Here is a 19,874-nt window from a genome sequence, read left to right on the forward strand (position 1 = left end):
GCCGAAGGACCTGTTTCCGCACTGTAGGGAATCTAGGGAATTAATGTAACATAAAAATTGGTTGAACAGACACTGCCAGTCAGGTAAAGTGAAAATAGATGAACCTATTAAACCTCTCTGGTATCGCCAGACAAAAATAGAAATGTTAAAGTGCCCGATATAGCGTAAATATGCTAATGATAACTATATACAGACTATATCGATATAATATGTGAATCAGAGGGATTTCTATGACTAATAATTTGATAGGCACTACTACCGATTTAAAAAAATATTTCAGATTGACTTGGTTCTCTGAATTTAAAATCACCCTGATGCTTTGTGGGATTATGAATTTACAGCTATAGATTACTAATTCATTAATTGCGCTTGTCATTATAATTCGATATATGACGGAACAGATCATGTTGCAATTTCAAAGTCAAGGGCAACTAGGGTTCGGCAACAAATACTGGCCAATCAATGACGTCCACTCCCCGCGAGGATCGGTGGGGAGTTTTTGAAAGCTGGGACAAGCACCCACGACATGAATCCAGAAACTCGTTGGAATCATCTCGCTAAGGTGGGGTTAGCCTTTCACCGTTAGTTCGATTTTTCCTTCGACCTGAAACGGTCTGCGGTTTAATATAAATGTGTTCAGAAGGTCGTTGGAGCAGGGCAAGTTTTGCATGGAGACTGGTTGAGATAGACACCCCCAACATTAATTTCAGGACCAAATTGACTCATTTCGAAAGGTGTAGATCCGAAAAGGAAGGGCTCAGTTTTGAATCCTCCAGCCAACAGGTTGCGCACTGATATGTTTATAAGCTGTGAAGGAGGTGGAGAATACAACATGGTGCAGTGTTATAAAGCTAGTGCTTCCAAATAAACCTGTTGGACTATAAGCTGGTGTTGCGTGATTTTTAACTTTGTTCATCCCAGTCCAACACCAGCATCTCCAAATTAGTGTTTCAGTGAGAGGGAGAATCAGGGCCGCTCACTACCATAGTCCCGCCTGATGCATTGGCCCCGCCCGCAACCATAACCCCGCCCATAGTCACAGCTCCGTCCACTACTATGACCTAACAATTGACCCCTCATCCATCATCTCAGCCCGTCCGCTGCAATGAGCTCATCTCTGGTGTCTCCGACACATTGCACCGACCACAGCCAAGGCCCCTCCCATGGCACCGCCCCGCTCACGGGCAAGGCCCCGCCCACTGATCCTGGTTTCCGGAACCAATTGAGCGGTGTGCGCATGCCCAGACTGATGCTGAATGGTTTCCGGTCCAGCTGAGGCCAGGCGGAAGGGGGAAGTTGATGTCGATTAGAAGCAGAGAAGAGTAAACAGTGAGCAAGGGAGGGGAGAGGCTGAAACAATGGCGGTACCTGAAGGAATGCTGAAGAAAATGGTATCAAAGGTAGAGAAGAGATAATTACAGGGAGGATTGGGAGTTGGGAGAGGGTGGGAATGGGAGGGGTATGAGTTGGGTGGATGGGAGGGAGAGAGGTATGTAAGGTTATAGGGGTAGTGAATTGAGGGAGAGTGAGTGAGAGAGGGATTCAGATGGGGAAGCGTGTGGGAGGGGATTGAGGTGGGTATGGCTTGATAAGAACCTGGCACAGGGATTGAAAGTGAACCTTACACAGGGCAATAGAGAATGGCACATGATGGGGCCATGAGACTGGTCGTGTGAGGTGGTGGCGCAGGGAAGGTGGGTGAGGGAACTCAGCAATGGAATAGGGTAACTGTTGCATGGATGATGGTGAGGGAGGAAACAGGAGATGGGAGCAAAAATGAGTGTATGTTTGACAGCAATATGTGATGTGAAATTGCGCTAGTACAAGGAATGGGAAGAGAGGAAACGTGGGAGGGAGAATTGGGGAATGAGAGATGTGAAAGGGAAGAGGGTAATTGGGTGGAGAGAGATTGAATCAGTCAGAATGTGTTGGGAAGTGAGCGTTTTGAGGGGGCAGTGTGATTTTGTGGAAACTGCTTAGGATTAAACTGCTTTTCTTTAAAGTATAAATACAGGGATCTGACAGTGAGGGAAATTCTGAATGTTACCTCTACCTACAAAGACCTCAAGCCTGCATTGGATGCATTTGGTGAGTGATATTTAAATTTATACAAATAGCCAGTACATGTTTTGAATCTGCCTATCGAGAGATATAAACACACCTCTGAAGCAAGCAGGACTTGAATCTGGGCTGCTGGCCAAAAAGTCAGGGCACATCCATTATGCCACATGAGCCCTTCAAAAGTGTTTTACACCTGGTATTCTCAGGCAGCCTCCAATTCATGTAGCCAAAGTCTGCTTGGTTTCCAGAACATGTTTTCAGACTAGTCTGACTGTAGTCAATGCAACAACCAATGTGTATAGTTACCTTGAACAGGCATTTTGACTCCTGTGATGAATTGCTTGATTATGGCAGTAATCAATGAATAAGAGGAAGAAGCCAGGTTTGGTATTGTGATATTTTTAAAATCCATCTAGCCTTTACCCTGGGTTAGCAACAGAAATCTTGTACTTGGAGGCCAACCACTGTGTTTTGGCTCAGTTGTGTTTAATACTGATGCCACATTATCAAATAGCCAGTATGAGCTGATACTTAGGCAAGGGTACCAGGAGCAGCTAGAGCCTGGGGAATTGTAGCCCAAACCAGGTGTCAGCACTTTAAATGATGAAATATGGAAATCAATAAAAGTTGGTCACTACATAAGTGACAATGCCTTCTTCACCAACCTAGTAAGATGCTAGCATAAATTTGCTACACTTTCAGGTGTATTCATTACAAAGGCTTGAGTTGTGGTTAATCATCCATCTGTCCCCTTGGCATGCTGTGCCCCTATGGTATGGAGCTCTTCAGCTGCAGAAGAATGTTGCCTCAGATTCGTGGTTGTAAGCAAAGATTTGTACGCTTCAATATTTTCTAACCAACCTGTTCAGGGATGTTATGACCCACTTCTAAAGCAGGTGGAATTTGAACCTGTGCCTCCGATCTCCGTGGTAGACACACTACAATGTACTCCAAAATCCCTCAGACTTGTAGTTTCCTGCTCCTCGGATGCTGCCTGACCTGCTATGCTTTTCCAGCACCACTTTAATCTTGTGTTTTTATAGTGCCTCAAGATGTCTCAATCTCTTTAGCCAATGAAGTGTGATTGGGAAAGAGAGGTTCTGCAATGTGAAGTAGCAGCATTTATGTTCTCTCAAGACAGAGAAATGTCATAATTGTGGATATGTTCGCTGAGCTGGAAAGTTGAATTACAGATGTTTCATCCCCTGTCCAGATGAAACCTCGGTGCTTTGGTGCCTCCTGTGAAGCGCTGCTATACTGGCTTATGGAATTTATTTAGCTCCGTTCCTGCTGCTTCCAGTTGTTCGTTGTAGTGCTCAGTATATTGGGTCTAGGTCTAAGTCCATGGATGAACGCCATCTCGAAACTAACAACTAGACTTCTCTGACCACTCGGATTCATGACAGCCATAAACTGACAGCCACGCTCAGCCAGCAGCCACGCTCAGCCAGAACAAAAGACCTATACTCATCATGTGCAAGACCAAGGTAATTTACACGATGCCATGCAAAGACTATTCAAAACACTCTGTAGGACAAACAGCCAGACAATTAGCAATCCGCATCCATGAACACCAACTAGCCACGAAATATTGCGACCAGCTGTCCATAGTAGCCATACACACAGATGACAAAGATCACAAATTCTACTGGATCAACACAACAATCATAGGACAAGCTAAACAGGACAGCCAGAGAATTTCTAGAAGCATGGCACTCATCCACGGACTCCATCAACAAGCGCATAGACCTCGACCCAATATGCCGACCAACTGGAACCAGCAGGAACAGAACTGAATAAATTCGAGAAGACACAGTTGAGCAACACTTCACAGGAGGCTCCATAGCACTGAAGATGTCATCTAGACATCTTGAAACGTCTACAATTCCCAGTTTGATGAATTAACTCACAACTACAGCAACTGCCAACCGAGCTACCAATCCTTATGCAGACCTTGCATTGAAAAATGTCCCAAGGCGCTCCAATATGCTAGGCAGAGCTGTAATTGATAAAAATGTCAAGAGAGCTTATGAGAGGTAACTACAGTCTTGATTAGATATACTTAGGGAGTGATTTACAGAAGGAATTCTTATTGTGGGGCCCAGATAGCTGAATTGACAGCTACCAATAATAGGGTGAGCTTAGGTGAATATGCAATAGAGCAGGGTCAGGAATGAAGACTGCCGAAGGTGATGTGGGATTTGGAACGTGTATAGCTTTTGCAGTATGCAATGCAGTTATAGAGAAGATGATTTAAATACAAGTTTGAGAACGTGAAATTTGGGGAATTGGGTACTTGTTCAGTGCTGAGAGGACTGTTTGTGCAAATAGGATGTGATTTGTAATTCAATTGGTCGCAAAACACACTTGTTCTTAAACCCAGTTCATAAACAAAAGAGAAGAATTGATCTAACTCTCTTGAAAAACTTAACAGGATAATAGTTTATTTAACTACTAAACAGCAGCTGTTACAATCTAGTAACATTCTATGAACACACCCTTGGCGTAGACACATTCAATAAAATAGATTGTCTCCCATGTGATTCTTTGAGGAGAAAGTGAGGTCTGCAGATGCTGGAGATCAGAGATGGAAATGTGTTGCTGGAAAAGCGCAGCAGGTCAGGCAGCATCTAGGGAACAGGAGAATCGACGTTTCGGGCAACACATTTCCATCTCCCATGTGATTCTGGCAGCAGAAAGAGCTCCAGCTTTCTGCTTTCGTCAAGAGAGATGTAACATTTCCACACCCGACTTCAAGCCCCAATAACTACTGAAATCTAAACAAAATCTCTGATCCTGTGGGAACCCTACTGCACACATTCATACTGCTTCTATTCCAACATTTTTGTTCTTTTATAAAAAAACCCAAGGCCTCATAAGCTGTTTACTTTATTGGCTTGGAACAGACTGCTTGGTTGCTCTGTCTCAACCTGTCTTCGTTTAAGAAAAAGAACAAAATATACCTTACAGTCATTGTATCATCACAGTTACTACTATCTGCTTTCTGTCCTTGAGTGTTTCTGGAACCATTGTCCATTTAATCCAAAGGCTTCTGTTAAAACTGCCAAGCCTATTATGTGGTACTTTGTAAAGCACCTTTTGAATGTTCATATATATAACAGGACCAACACTAGCTGCATCAATCTTCTTTGTTACTTTGTCAAATAACCGAATAGAGTAATCTCTCCCATACCATTTCATTGGCTAAAGGGTAACTTTCTGATAAACAGTCTGCTTTGTGTGAGGTCTCTTGGTGCCATGGATGCTTGGAAAATTTCAGCCAATAGGTCTTTTTAAAAAGTAAATCAGTGCTCAGAGGGAAGAAACACTTTTCCTAGTTGGACCTATTCAAATTTCAGAACAATACATCCACATATTAGATAACAGCCGGCTCGAATGGCCTGGTTTTATACAATTCACCAATTGTGTTAGTGATGCGCTGGGATATATTGTTAATGTTGCGTTGATATTCGCCCCATGTGCATGTTTGCTCTCTGTCAGTATTCTGTTTAGTGTCAGTGCTACTGCTTATATTTCGGGGATATACTTCAGTGCTTATCTTACTGAGTTAGAAACCCGGAGGCCTGAAATACTGGTCCAGAGATGGATTCAAATTGCACCATGGCAACGAGGGTGTATTGATAAATACATCAAGAATAGAAAGCTGGTATCAGAATTGGTGACTGTAAAACTACTAATTGGTTGTAAAACTCTATCTGCTTCACAGATGTCTCAATGGTGAGTAATTTGCCATCTTTACCCAGTAAGGACCATAAACAACAGTGGTCTGATTCTTAACTGTCCTCTGAAAGGCCCAGCAAACCATTGAGTAAAAGATAATTAAGGATGGGCAATAAATACTGGCCTTGCCAGTGATACCCATATTCCATAAACAAGCATTATTTACCAGTCCATAGAGGTGCCAATTATTGAAAGATCCTCCCAAGCTAGTGCTAAAATGTTTTGGTGTAGCAGCTGACCAAGGTGACTGATCATATGTACATTGTGTGTCTGTCATTGCATTATCCAATGTTTTTGAAAATTGTTCTGCTTCCAGTGTAGCTTCCTTTGCTGGTCAGAGTAACGGGGACCAAAAGCAAAACTGGTGTTCCTGGGCATCAATCTAACGAAATTCTGCATGCAAACGTGAATGAGGGCAGAAGTAGGCCATTCAGCCCATCAACTTGCTGCATCACTTAGTAAAATCATGGCTGATTTGCTAGTAACCTCAAATCCGCATTCCCTGATTTACCCCGATAAACTTTTAACCCCTTGCTTGATGAGAATCTCTCCCAGTCTGCTTTAAAAATATTCAAGGACTCTACTTCATCCAATCTTTTTAGGAAAAGTGTTTAAAAGATTTATGGTTTTTGGAGAAAATATTCACTTAATCTCCACTTGAAATAGGTAATGGTTAATTTTTAAACAGTGATTCCCTGTTTTAGATTTTTGCATCCTCTCAAAACCCCTCAGCATGTTATATGTTTCACTGATCATCTCTGCTTTTCTAAACTTCACATGCAAACCTAGCTTGTCTTTTCTCATAAGTCAACTCCCTCAATCCAAATATTAGTCTAAATATTCTCCAAACTGCCTCCAATGTGTTTACATGCTTCCTTAAATAAGGTGACCAGAAACTCTGTACATTACAGTTACAGTCTAACCAGTGCCCTGTATAATTTCTTTAATAATTGTTTCTAACATTTTCCCTATATTGGTCTGTCATCTTTTTGAGCATATGTGTTGGGTTTGCTAACCTCCAGTCCAATAGGATTGTCCCCGAATAGACATTTGGAAATTTTAGTTTTATTTAAATTTTGAAAATTAAAACTAGTGCATCACTATCTCACGAGCCAATTGTTTAAAGAGTCTAGGATAATGTCCATCAGGACCTAGACAGCCTACGGCTCTGAAAATTTAGTCAGTACTACTTCATTTGTTGCTGTTTCTGTATCCTCATGTGGAATACAGGGAGAACTCGCCATTTGGATACAGAACTGGCTCAAAGGTAGAAGACAGAGGGTGGTGGTGGGGGGTTGCTTTTCAGACTGGAGACCTGTAAGGAGCATTGTGCCACAAGAGTCGGTGCTGGTTCCACTGCTTTTCGTCATTTATGCTAATGGTTTGGAGGGGAATATCGGTCGTAGTGAAGACGAAGGCAAAATAGCTTTTCAGTTCATATGTCATTTCCTTATTTTTGATTATTAATTCTTCAGTCTCATTTTTTATAGGGCCAGTAATCACTGTGTTAACTTTCGTTTGTTAAATATTCGGAGAAACTCTAATTAGCTTAACATTTCTGGTTAGCTTTCACTCATACTAATATTTTTCCTTATCTTCTGACATGTCATCTATCTTTGCCCAATTATGTGTTTTTTTTCCCTGCGGTTTGATGCTGCCTTTAATAGCCATAGTTAACCACAAACAGTGAGTCTGTTTGTTGGAATTTTTCTTACTTGTTGAAATGTATCTCATTTAGGTATTCTGAAATATCCCATTAAATGTCTGCCCAGTACTTTTAATAACTTATCCTTCAATCCAATTTGTCAAATCAATTTAGTCAGCTGTGTTTTCATGTCCTGTATAATTCCTCTTTGTTAAATTTTTAACCATCGTCTCAGACCCATTCCCTATTGTGTAAAATTCTGTCTTGTTATGGTGCCTTCTACCTAGGGGTACCATCATGATGAGATTAATAGTAAATCCTATTGATTGCAATCATCTGTTTACTGTGGAGAAAGACATGGAAGATATGAATGTGGGGAAATAGATGGTGACTTCTTGAAAAATCTCCATATTGCAGAGGAGATGGTACTGTATGTCTTAAAATGCATAAAAATGGATAATTCGGCAGGACTTGTTCAGGTGTACCCTGGAACTCTGTGGGAAGCTAGGGAACTACTCTTAGGAAATAAGGCAGGGCAGATGACTGAGGTCTCACTTTGGGGCTGGCGACCATTATTCTATTAGTTTTAAAATAGTAATAGAAAAGGATATGCCAGATCTAAAAGTTGAAGTTCTAAATTGGAGAAAGGCTAATTTTGATGATATTAAGCAAGAACTCTCAAAAGCTGATTGAGAGCAGATGTTTGCAGGTAAAGGGAAGGTTGGAAAATGGGAAGCCTTCAGAAATTAGATAACGAGAGTCCAGTGATAGTATATTCCTGTTAGGGTGAAAGGAAAGGCAGGTAGGTATAGGGAATGTTGGATGACTAAAGAAATTGATGGTTTGGTTAAGAAAAAGAAGGAAGCATATGTCAGGTATAGACAGGACAGATTAAGTGAATCCTTAGTCTGTCATAAAGGCGGTAGGAGTATACATAAGAGGGAAATCAGGAGGGGAAAAAAGGGTGCATGAGATACCTTTTGGCAAATAGAATTAAGGAGAATAAAAAGGGGTTTTACAAATACATTAAGGCCAAAAGGGTAATTAGGGAGAGAATTGCACCCCTCAAAGATCAGCAAGGCGGCCTTTGTGTGGAGCTGTAGGAGATGGGGGAGATACTAAACAAGTATTTTGCATCAGTATTTACTGTGGAAAAGGATATGGGAGATATAGAATGTAGGGAAATAGATGGTGACATCTTGAAAAATGTCCATATTACAGAGGAGGAAGTGCTGGATGTCGTGAAACACATAAAAGTAGATAAATCCCCAGGACCTCATCAAGTGTACCCTAGAATTCTGTGGGAAGCTAGGGAAGTGATTGCTGGGCCTCTTGCTGAGATATTTGTATCATTGATAGTCACAAGTGAGGTGCTGGAAGAGTGGAGGTTGGCTAACGTGGTGCCACTGTTTAAGAAAAGTGGGAAGTACAAGCCAGGGAACTATAGACCAGTGAGCCTGATGTCAGTGGTGGGCAAGTTGTTGGAGGGAATCCTGAGAGACAGATGTACATGTATTTGGAAAGGCAAGGACTGATTGGGGATAGTCAGCATGGCTTCATACGTGGGAAATCATGTCTCACAACTTGATTGAGATTTTTGAAGAAGTAACAAAGAGGACTGCTGAGGGCAGAGCAGTAGACGTGATCCATATGGACTTAAGTAATGTGTTTGACAAGGTTCCCCATGGGAGACTGGTTAGCAAGGTTAGATCTCATGGAATACAGGGAGAACTATCCATTTGGATACAGAACTGGCTTAAAGGTATAAGACAGAGGGTGGCTGTAGAGGGTTGCTTTTCAGACTGGAAGCTTGTGACCAATTGAGTGCCACAACGATCTGTACAAGGTCCACTGCTTTTCGTCATTTATACAAATGATTTGGATGTGAACATAGGAGGTATAGTTAGTAAGTTTGCAGATGATACCAAAATTGGAGATGTGGTGGACAGCGAAGAAGGTTACCTCAGATTACAACAGGATCTTGATCAGATGGGTCAATGGGCTGAGAAGTAGCAGATGGAGTTTAATTTAGATCAATGTGAGGTGTTGTATTTTGGGAAAGCAAATCTGAGCAAGACTTAAACACTTAATGGTAAGGTCGTAACAACAAAGAGACCTTGGCGTGCAGGTTCATAGCTCCTTGAAAGTGGAGTCGCAGGTAGATAGGATAGTGAAGAAGGCGTTTGGTATGCGTTCCTTTATTGGTCAGAGTATTGAGTACCGGAATTGGGAGGTCATGTTGCGGCTGTACAGGACATTAGTTAGGCCACTGTTGGAATATTGTGTGCAATTCCTATTGGAAAGATGTTGTGAAACTTGAAAGGTTTCAGAAAAGAATTTTAAGGATGTTGCCAGGGTTGGAGGATTGGAGCTAGAGGGAGAGGTTGAATAGGCTGGGGCTGTTTTCCCTGGAGCGTCGGAGGTTTATAAAGTCATGAGGGGCATGGATAGGATAAATAGACAATCTTTTCCCTGGGGTGGGAGAGTCCAGAACTAGAGGGCATAGGTTTAGGGTGAGAGGGAAAAGATATGAGACCTAAGAAGCAACAATTTCACTCAGAGGGTGGTGCATGTATGAAATGAGCTGCCAGAGGATGTGGTGGAGGCTGGTACAATTGCAACATGTAAAAGGCATCTGGATGGGTATATGAATACAAAGGGTTTGGAGGGATATGGGCCCAGTGCTGGCAGGTGGGACTAGATTGGGTTGGGATATCTGGTCGGCATGGACGGGTTGGACCGAAGGGTCTGTTTCCGTGTTGCATATCTCAATGTCTGTATAAGTGCTGACAAATGAGACTATGTTAATTTAAGATAGTTGGTCAACATGGACGAGTTGGACCGAAGGGTCTGTTACATCTCTGACTAATACCAGGTCTAGGACAGCCTGCTTTCTGGTCAGCTCCATACCCTGTTGTTCTGACAATCTATCTGCAAAACATTTAATGAGCATGTTTAGACTACTTTTTGTCCGTCTGACTTTTCCAGTCTGCATGTAGATTAAGATCTTCCATATAATTGTGCCTTTCTGAAAAGCTCTTATTTCTTCCTTCCACCTACTGTGTGGTTCTTATTAAGAAAGCTGTTGGAGTACAGGCTCTTTATCATTTCTATCCAAACTGCTTTAGTATTTGATTTCCTGAACTTGTCACTTCCGCCTCTTTTTGTTGCTAATATCATCATTAATTAGCAGAGCCACTTCTCCAGCATTTGCTAGTTTCCCACCTTTCCTAAGTGTCCTTCAAAGTTCAGGTCCCAATTTATGTTCCTCTTCAGCCATATCTCTATAATTGCTACCAGATTGTACTTAATTATTTCTGTTTGCGCACTCAGTTCATCTTTTTTTTTGGAATGCTGCATACATTCAGATACAGAGCCTTTAATTTGTTATTTTACTCTTGTTGTAATTTCTAATCTTGTGTTGGTGGTTCTTGGATTTGTCCGCTATCACTTCCTGACGCAATACATTTATCATTTTCTGCACAAATACCTTTCTTTTTGGCCTTGACTTTACTCTTTATTTACAAATCTTGTTGAATTTAATCCCTTTTCCTCACTATTTGATGTAAAATCCTCCCTATTTCACTAGCTATGTGGTCCACAAAAACATGAGCGCACATTTCAGGTGGAGATCATCCTAATACTAAGATCCCACTTTCCCCAGACTTGTTCAATGGCGGAAGGACCAGAGCCGTACTACCCACCCCCCACCAGTCTGAGCCATGCATTCATCTCTCTCGTCTGATTTTTCTGTGCCGGGTGCACGTGGCTCAGCTTATAATGCAGATGTTTTGATGTTCTGCATTAAGTGCTGAGCTGCTTAAACTGACTGTGCAGAACCTCCTCCTTTGACCTCCATATGTTGTTGGCTAACTAAATGGATAACAATGATTAGATCCTCACCCTCCCATTGCAGGTTCTCTTCAACCCTAGCAGATGTTCTGAGTCTCGGCAGAATAGCCAACTAGACACTTACTCTTTGCTGAAAAGAACAATGTCAATCACTCTGGCATTATCCCGTACTGCCACCAGATCAGCCTGTCCTCCTCTATTGAACGATTTCCTTTTTCAAGGTGCAATGGTTAGTTAACTGACAAATCCTGCAGCTCTCACCTCATTTCGACAAGCTGAAAGAACCTCAAACCTGCTGGACTGTTGCAAATGCTGAGGCTGTTGACTTCTGGGTCCCCTTACTGCCTCATTAGCAGTCTCACTTCTGTTCCTGACTCTGACCAAAACTGGTAGTATTTTCTTACCCTTGCCACCAGTTATTATGATATATTGAACCTTAGAAATATAATAAATACTAGTCACTCGCCAAGTAACTAGATACTTGATTATTAGATTAGATTACATTACAGTGTAGAAACAGGCCCTTCGGCCCAACAAGTCCACACCGACCCGCCGAAGCGAAACCCAATCATACCCCTACATTTACCCCTTACCTAACACTACGGGCAATTTAGCATGGCCAATTCACCTGACCCTGCACATCTTTGGACTGTGGGAGGAAACCGGAGCACCCGGAGGAAACCCACGCAGACACGGGGAGAACGTGCAAACTCCACACAGTCAGTCGCCTGAGGCGGGAAGTGAACCCGGGTCTCCGGCGCTGTGAGGTAGCAGTGCTAACCACTGTGCCACCGTGCCGCTGTACTTCTCCACTTAAAGAATAAGAGTCAATTGCTGAGGGTCAAAAGATTGATAAGACCAAAGCAGACTTTATTCTGCTCTGGAATTGTGGGTCTTGAGGTGGCTAAATAGTCTAGTGCTCAATCTGTGCAGTCTGCTGCAGGTGCTGTTGGAAGAGGCACAGAGCTCTGAATGCTGATGTTTTCACCTTCCACTGCCTGTGCTTGGCTTCCATCTGGGCTTATAAGAGATGCTTTAAGTGGCAGGCTATGACTGAGAAATGGAATTATGCTACTTGAGGATATCTTCTTCCTCTTCCAAAATTACCTTTTGACATTAGTGCATCCATGCATTGAGCTTTCGTGACTGTTGGACCAGAGGGATAGCAGTGCAGCTCCCAGTGCTTACATGATGTGTTAACAGAGTAAGAATTTATTCAATGCTCTGAAATAACCACTACCTCCTTACCCAACTACAATTCTACATTACTCCGAGTGTTGAACTATTTGTTGAGTTTTCATTACATCCTATGATATTCTAAGATGCTACACTAGGTGACGTATTTAACCTACAAGGTGTTGGTGAAGTTTAACCCTTTCAGAATCATTCGTAGTTTTCCATTGATCTTTTTCAATGTGCCTAAATTGCTGATTGGTTTTCCCTGTCTGATTTCAGTGTTTAACAATGGTTCATCTCAAGAGCTGATGAGTCTCACTGGGACTATCCCGGTCAGCTACAGAGGTAAGAACTGAATGACTACAAAACAAGTGTCAAATTGGGTGTAAAGAGTAGTTTGTTGGATTTTGCATCATATGAGTCCTTCTGGAAGAGGATTGGCAGTGCAAAAGGTCTTCTGGGGGTGATAAGTGGATGGGCATATGTGAGTGATGCATGTGTAATGAAAGGGGCAAGCTTTATGTTAGAGGTGTTCTTAAGGGAGGGTTTCGGAATGTCTGGGGAAAAGAAAGCAATCAAAAGACTGAGAGATTGGGTAACTGCAGCATGTCTAACAAATTAAAGTTCCTTTCAAAATATAATTTGATAACACCAATAAACTCATGGGCTCTAACTTTATTACTGAAGGGGAAAGCTGCATGCATCCTAGAGGTGAGGGTTGGAGGTGAACGAAGGAGATAAATAAGCTCAGGGTCTCTGTCTTCACTGACCATGGGCTTATTGTCACCGTTCTGACCCAGCAGCATGCCAGTTCTTGAAATTGGTAAGAAATTTGATTTGATTTTAATTTAATTGGTTTTCACTACAAAATGTGGGAGTATTTGGAATGATTGATTCCCTTTCCCCACAAATTTGTTTAAGTGATTTTATAACTCTGCTTTTGTTTCAATCTTTTCTTTCATGTCTTTGCAGGCAATATGTATAACATTCCTGTGTGCCTCTGGTTATTGGACAGTTATCCTTACAACCCTCCTATCTGCTTTGTAAAACCCACAAGCACCATGATGATTAAAACAGGAAAACATGTTGATGCTAATGGGAAGATCTATCTCCCCTACCTGCATGAGTGGAAACATGTAAGTATTGTGCTGTTTTAAAGAAGACACTGGTATGTTCTTCCTTGTTCCATGCAAATACTGGCACCTGTAAAGTTGGGAAGAGATTGCATTGGCAGTCAATGCTCATATGCAGATACTGATAGGTCATGTGCTTTGGGATGGAGTGAGTATGTTGGATAGTAGCAAGACCAGGATGGCCTGCTGAATACAGCCAAGGCAATGTTTCCAGAGAGTGAGAAAGCAGGTGCCACCTGACCTGTTTATGACTCACTAAATCATACCTCTATACTGTATCAGCTCTGCCATAGTGCAGCTGTATTTCAATGCATCCATAGTATATGAAGGCCCTCTAAAATGCTCAGGCTCCAAAGATCAGATTGTCAGTCTCTGAGATTACGATGGTTTACAAAGCAGAAGTAGCTGGCTCTCACATCTGGAAATAGAGGAACCTGGCCTGGTGATATGGCTGAAATCAGAGCTGCATTTCAGCTGAGAACACAGGATTCTGAGGATCAAGGAGAAAAGATCTCAGAAATTTTGCCTGATTCTCATTTGAGGAACCAATTAGCATTTTTATTGGCAATCTTATGACTTGTTTAAGAGCAAGTGTGGAAGCTATGTCTGTATCAGTTATGAAAATGATGCTTTTTGTTTCAATATATGGTTCTGATCTCCATGCTACAATATGATACCTTGAATATTGTGGTGCCCAGTCCCAGAATAATGCCAGGTAACTTTTTCTCCCTGTAGTGACTATATATTTAAGCATTTATTCATTGGTTAAAACCAATATAAGACATTGAACATGATTATTTTCAACTCCTTTGAATTGCTAATTGAATTTCATTGCTTTTATGGTATGTTCTACACTTGATGAGCAGTTCTTATTATTAGCATTCCTTTCAACTGTCACAATTGACCTAAATCCAGGGTGCAATTCTCTGGTCCTTTTACGAGAGAGTTGTGAACACACCTCAATCCATCAGGCAAATTGGCCAACCTTCCTTCCATGACTCCATCTACACTTCTCACTGCCTCTGAAAGGCATCCAACATAATTATAATCTCTTCCAACTTCTTCCACCAGGCAGAAGATGTAAAAACTGAAACACTCTTACTGACAGTTTCAAGAACAGTTTATTTCCCACTGTTATTAGACTTCTGAATGGACCTCTCAAATTTTAAATTTGGTGTTGAGCTCTTCTCTGCAGCTGGAACGTTGTATTCTTTGCTCTGTTCAATTACTCTTTGTTGCATTTTATATGGTATGATCTGCCTGTACTGCATGCGAAGCAAACCTTTTCACTCTAACTAGGTACGTGACAATAATAAATCAAATGATATGGAAATATAGCTCACACTGTGTACCATTGTGGAAATGTGAAATGTTTAAATGGAAACTTAATGAAACTATTTCAGTGCATTTTCTTCCTTCCTCTAGCCACATTCTGACCTGTATGGGCTGATTCAGGTGATGATAGTCATGTTTGGAGAGGAGCCTCCAGTCTTTTCGAGACCAGCTGCAACTCCACAGTATTCACAATACCAAGCCACAGGACCTCCGACCAGTAAGTTGTTTACTGAGTAAAATGTGATTAAACCAGGGACCTTAACTTTTATTCAGTTGAAGCCATGAGTACTTAAGACTGTCTCTTGATAGCTGAAAAATGTGTTGCTGGAAAAGCACAGCAGGTCAGGTAGCATCCAAGGAGCAGGAGAATCGACGTTTTGGGCATAAGCCCTTCTTCAGGAATGATCTCCAGCATCTGCAGTCCTCAAAAAACTGATCTGCAGCATCTGCTGACCTCAAAAACCTTCGATGCTGCCTGACCTGCGCTTTTCCAGCAACACATTTTTCAGCTCTGATCTCCAGCATCTACAGTCCTCGCTTCCTCTTCCCCCCCCCCCCCACAAAAAATAATCGGTTGTTATTCTACAGTTATCTTTCAAAACCCTGTCAAAATCTTGTTGTATTGCCTAGACAGTAAATATTAGACTATTTGACAGCAGGGACTTTCACAGGGATATTTGTAACTAAATCTAATTCATCTTTAGCTGACTTCAATATGCCACTTGCAACATAGTCAGTGGAATCTATGGACAGGAGAAACCTTGATTGATTGTTCTCTCTCTTGCAATAATGACTCCGTGCTACATCAACAAGAACAAGAACCTGAAAAGTGCCTATAAGCTAATAAGATATTCCCCCGAGGCACTTTACAGGAAGCAGATATTAAGACAGATGAGTAAAACCTCAAGAGGTGGGCTTGAAAGAATCTCTTAAATTAAAAGAGAAAGAAATTTAGAGAGAAAATATCTGAACTAGGATGCTAGGAATTATGCCACTAATCACAGCACAATTAAAATCAGGGACTCTCAAGAGGTGAGAATTAAAGCAGTGCAGAGGTCTTGGAGGGATGTGTGACTGAAGGATAGTACAAACATCAGAAAGGCACAAGATCAAGGAGGGATCTGAAAACAAGAGTGAAAATTTTAAGTTAAGACAGTGTTTAACCAGAAGTCAGGGTAGGTCGGTGACCAGAGGGGTAATGACTGTATAGGATTTGGTGCAAGTAAAGAGATAGGCAGCAGAGTTTTGAATGATCTCAAATTTGAGGAGAGTACAATATGGAATCTGGATGGGAATGCATTACAATACAGCTATCCCCTTGTGTGTTCTTAAAAATAGCATGCTAAATGAAAATATTCCAAATGAAAATCAGTTTCCCATAAGAAATGTGAAAAGCAGATGTGTTATGTTTCTGACTTTTAACTCTCTCCACCCTTTGCCTTGAACAGACTGGCCCAAATGCTCTTATTAACTCCTACTAACTTTCACCTTTTACCTGTCTGTTGCTTTCTGTATTTAAATCAACAATTCCCACAACTCTGACTCTCCACTTCCTCCCCCTACCTTCTTAACTCGCTATCAGTCACAACTCACTTGTCTTCTGACTGTCTGCTTCACTTTTAGACCCTCCCTACTCATCGAGTGTCCTACTCACCAATTCTTGCTCTGGATCTTTACTTGATGTGAGTGAGGGTTCAGGTGAGGGGTGGTGAGTGGAAGCTAGTGAGAAGATCTGAGAGTGGGAGCTTTGTCGAGCAGGATGGTAAGGAAAGGAAATGGTGGTGTGTTTTAGAAAAACCTACACCTTTAGGTGACTACGTGCAAAGTGAAAATGGTGGGGGGGGGGATTGAAACTGTCAGAATACTGAACAGCCTGGACAAAGTGGATATTGGGAAGATGTTTCCATTGGCAAGAGAGACAAACCTTAGAGTAAAGGAAAGACCTTTTAGAACAGAGATAAGGAGAAACTTCTTTCCCCGGAGTATGGTGAATCTGTGGAATTCATTGCCACAGAAGTCTGAGAGGCCAGTTCATTGAGTATATTTAAAACAGAGATGGATAAGGTCTTGATTGCCAAGTGGATCAAAAATTACAGGGAGAAAGTGGGAAAATGGGGTTGAAAAATCTATCAGCCATATTCGAGTCTGTTCTGCCATTCAATGGGCTGAATGGCCTAATTTCTACTCCTATGACTTATGGTCTTATGTGATTGGAAACTCGTCTTGAGGTAGTCTGTGACAAAGTTGCAAGGGAGAGGGGTGAGATGGTTATGGAATAGAGTTTGTAACTAGATTCAAGGACATCTTCCCAATATTTAATTAGAGCAAATTTCTACTGATCCAGTTTGATAATTTAACAGTGTAGGAATCCAGAGAGGGAGAACAATGCTGAAGACACCAATCTGTATGTGAAAACTGTTTCCAAATAATGTTGCTGAGAGGCAACATGCAAATGAGATTTACAAGGGAGCCAAGAATATTTCTTTGGAGGACACAAACATTAATGGTGCAGAAGTGGGAAGGGAAGCCATTTGCAGTTGATACTTTGGTTAGAATTAAGATCCAACTTTGGTTAGAATTAAGATCCAACCTTGGTTCAATGGGCATGCCAGGAGCAGCAGCAGGTATACCTAAAAATAGTGTCTTGGTAACGGCAGTGATAGAGCTAAGCGAGCCCATCAATGAATAATCAGATCTAAACTCTGCACTCCTGCCACACTGAACAGTAGTGGGCAGTTAAACAGCCCATTGATAAGGTAGCTCCACAAATATCCCCAATCTCAATGATGGAAGGGCCCAATGTATCAGTGCAAGAGATAAGACTGATGCATTTATGACAATCTTCAGCCAGAATTGCCCAGAGGATAATCAGTCTCCTCCAAGGGTCCCCAGCATCACATTCCAGTCTTCAGTAAATTCAGTTCATTCCACATGATATCAAGAAATGGTTAGAGGCATTGGATAATGTTAAAAAGCCATGAGCAGTAGCAGCATTCTGGCAGTAGTACTGAAGGCTTATGCTCTAGACTTGCCACTCCTCAGCCAACCTCTTCCTATATGGTTACAGCACTGGCATCTACTCAACAATGTAGAAAATTGCCCAAATGTGTCCTGTACATAAAATGCAGGGCAAATCCAACCCAGTCAATTGCCACCTCATCAGTCTATTCCCGATCATCAGTAAAGTGATGGAAGGTGTCATCTGCGGTGTTATCAAGCAGCACATGGTCAGCAATAACTTGCTCACTGCCCATTTTGGGTTCCACCAGGGCTACTCAGCTCCTGACCTCACCACAGCCTTGCTTCAAGCATGGGCAAAAGAGCTGAATTCCAGAGATGAGGTTACAACCCTTGGCAACAAGGCTGCATTCAACTGAATGTAGCATCAAGGAGTCTTGGAAAAACTCGAATCAATCGGTATTACGGTGCAAATTCTCCATTGTTTGGAGTTATATCTGGCAAATAAGATGATTGTTGTGGGGTTGTTCAAGGTCAGTCATCTCAGCTCCAGAACATCTCTGCAGAAGTTCCTCAGGGTGATGTCTTAGGCACAACCATCTTCATTTGCTTCACCAATAACCTTTCCATCATAATGTCAGCAGTGGGGATGTTTGTTGATGATTGCACAATGTTCAGCGCCATTTGCAGATACTGAAGCCATTCATGTTCAAAATCTCAATATCCAAGCTTGGGCTGTCAAGTGCCACTCAAATGCCAGGCAATGATTATCTCCGGTGAGAGACAATCTAACCACCACCATCTTCTCAAGGGCAACTAGAGAAGGACAATAAATGCTGGCCAACCTTTGTCACCCACGTTTCACAAGTGAATTTAAAATACAATGGAACCAGGTGAGTACAACCCCACCCAGCTGATTAACAGATTTGGGAGGTGGAGGAAATCTATAATTTGGTCAACTGTCTGAAAAGCTTCAGATCAGTCAGGATTGCTGAAGGATAGTTTGCTTTTGTCACAATTACACAGATGGCATTCATGGCTTTGATAAGAATGGGTTTAGTGCAGTGTCGGGCAGAAACCTGATTAAAGGGACATAGCCATAGCTTTATCTGACTTTATGGATGTAATAAACCTAGCTCTCATTTTTTATATAGTTCAATTAGACTATCTCTATTTGAATGTCTTAGATTACATGTAGTGCCCTTTAAGCGCTTCAGTTCTGTTTTATTACAGAGCTGCCATCTGCTGATGACTAACAATTTGCAATGTATCTTTTATTATCAACTGAATGCATGGAGGCAGATGAGTGAAGTTTTAGTAAGTCTGAATTAGGGGGTGGAATTTCCTTGTATGTTCAATATCCGTTTGCATTGACTCCTCAAGATTTCTTCCTAACTTTGGATAATCCTTGTGAAATTGCTCATGATTAAACTTTACTTCTACACAACTTTGTGCTATGTTTCCTGTTGGTATGTGTTTGGACTTCTCCCACATTCTGAAAAAATTTTAAAATCTGCTTGCTTAGTGTTATGGCCAGTGAACATAAGAAATAAATGCCTCAATCTTACTGTGTTATGACCCCAGATGGTGGTAATACTGGACTTCTGGTCCGATACTCGATCCACTTTTTCTGCATCTGTGTTACTGTGTTGCCACTAGCCAGCAGCACATTACCAGGATGAGGTAGAGGCCAAGAGGTGTAATGTCTGGGTTTCTAATGGCAAGAAAAGAGAAAGGAAAATCTTGTGTCTAAGCTGCAGTCAGTTTCCACCAAGTGTCAGTTAGTTCACTGTTTGATTATCTATAAAGTTTAGATCAATGTAATTCTCACTTACAATATGTTTGTTTGAGAAAGTAATTTTTTACTGCATAATTTTTCATGAACACATTACTATTAATCCCCAAGGCCCTTTTTCCCTGCAACTTTCTGCAGTTTTTCTCAATTTAAACAATGCTGTGTTCAATTGTTCTAC

The 19,874-nt window shown here is 41.6% G+C and overlaps 1 protein-coding gene across 2 annotated transcripts in view; it reads left to right on the forward strand.

The window, feature by feature from the left end:
- The first annotated feature begins 511 nt into the window (after positions 1–511).
- tsg101a (tumor susceptibility 101a) overlaps positions 512–19,874 on the forward strand; it is a 52,476-nt gene continuing 33,113 nt past the window's right edge. The window contains exons 1-5 of one of the 2 annotated variants that reach the window (XM_043706097.1): positions 512–562; positions 2,004–2,088; positions 12,755–12,820; positions 13,448–13,611; positions 15,034–15,160. In XM_043706097.1, the coding sequence (XP_043562032.1) occupies positions 527–562; positions 2,004–2,088; positions 12,755–12,820; positions 13,448–13,611; positions 15,034–15,160 (478 nt within the window). In that variant the 5' untranslated portion in view covers positions 512–526. Of the gene's footprint in view, positions 563–1,260; positions 1,401–2,003; positions 2,089–12,754; positions 12,821–13,447; positions 13,612–15,033; positions 15,161–19,874 lie in introns of those variants that run through there. The other variant, XM_043706096.1, reaches the window with a different exon arrangement.

Source organism: Chiloscyllium plagiosum, chromosome 16 (genome assembly GCF_004010195.1).
Source record: "Chiloscyllium plagiosum isolate BGI_BamShark_2017 chromosome 16, ASM401019v2, whole genome shotgun sequence".
Lineage (NCBI taxonomy): Eukaryota > Metazoa > Chordata > Chondrichthyes > Orectolobiformes > Hemiscylliidae > Chiloscyllium > Chiloscyllium plagiosum.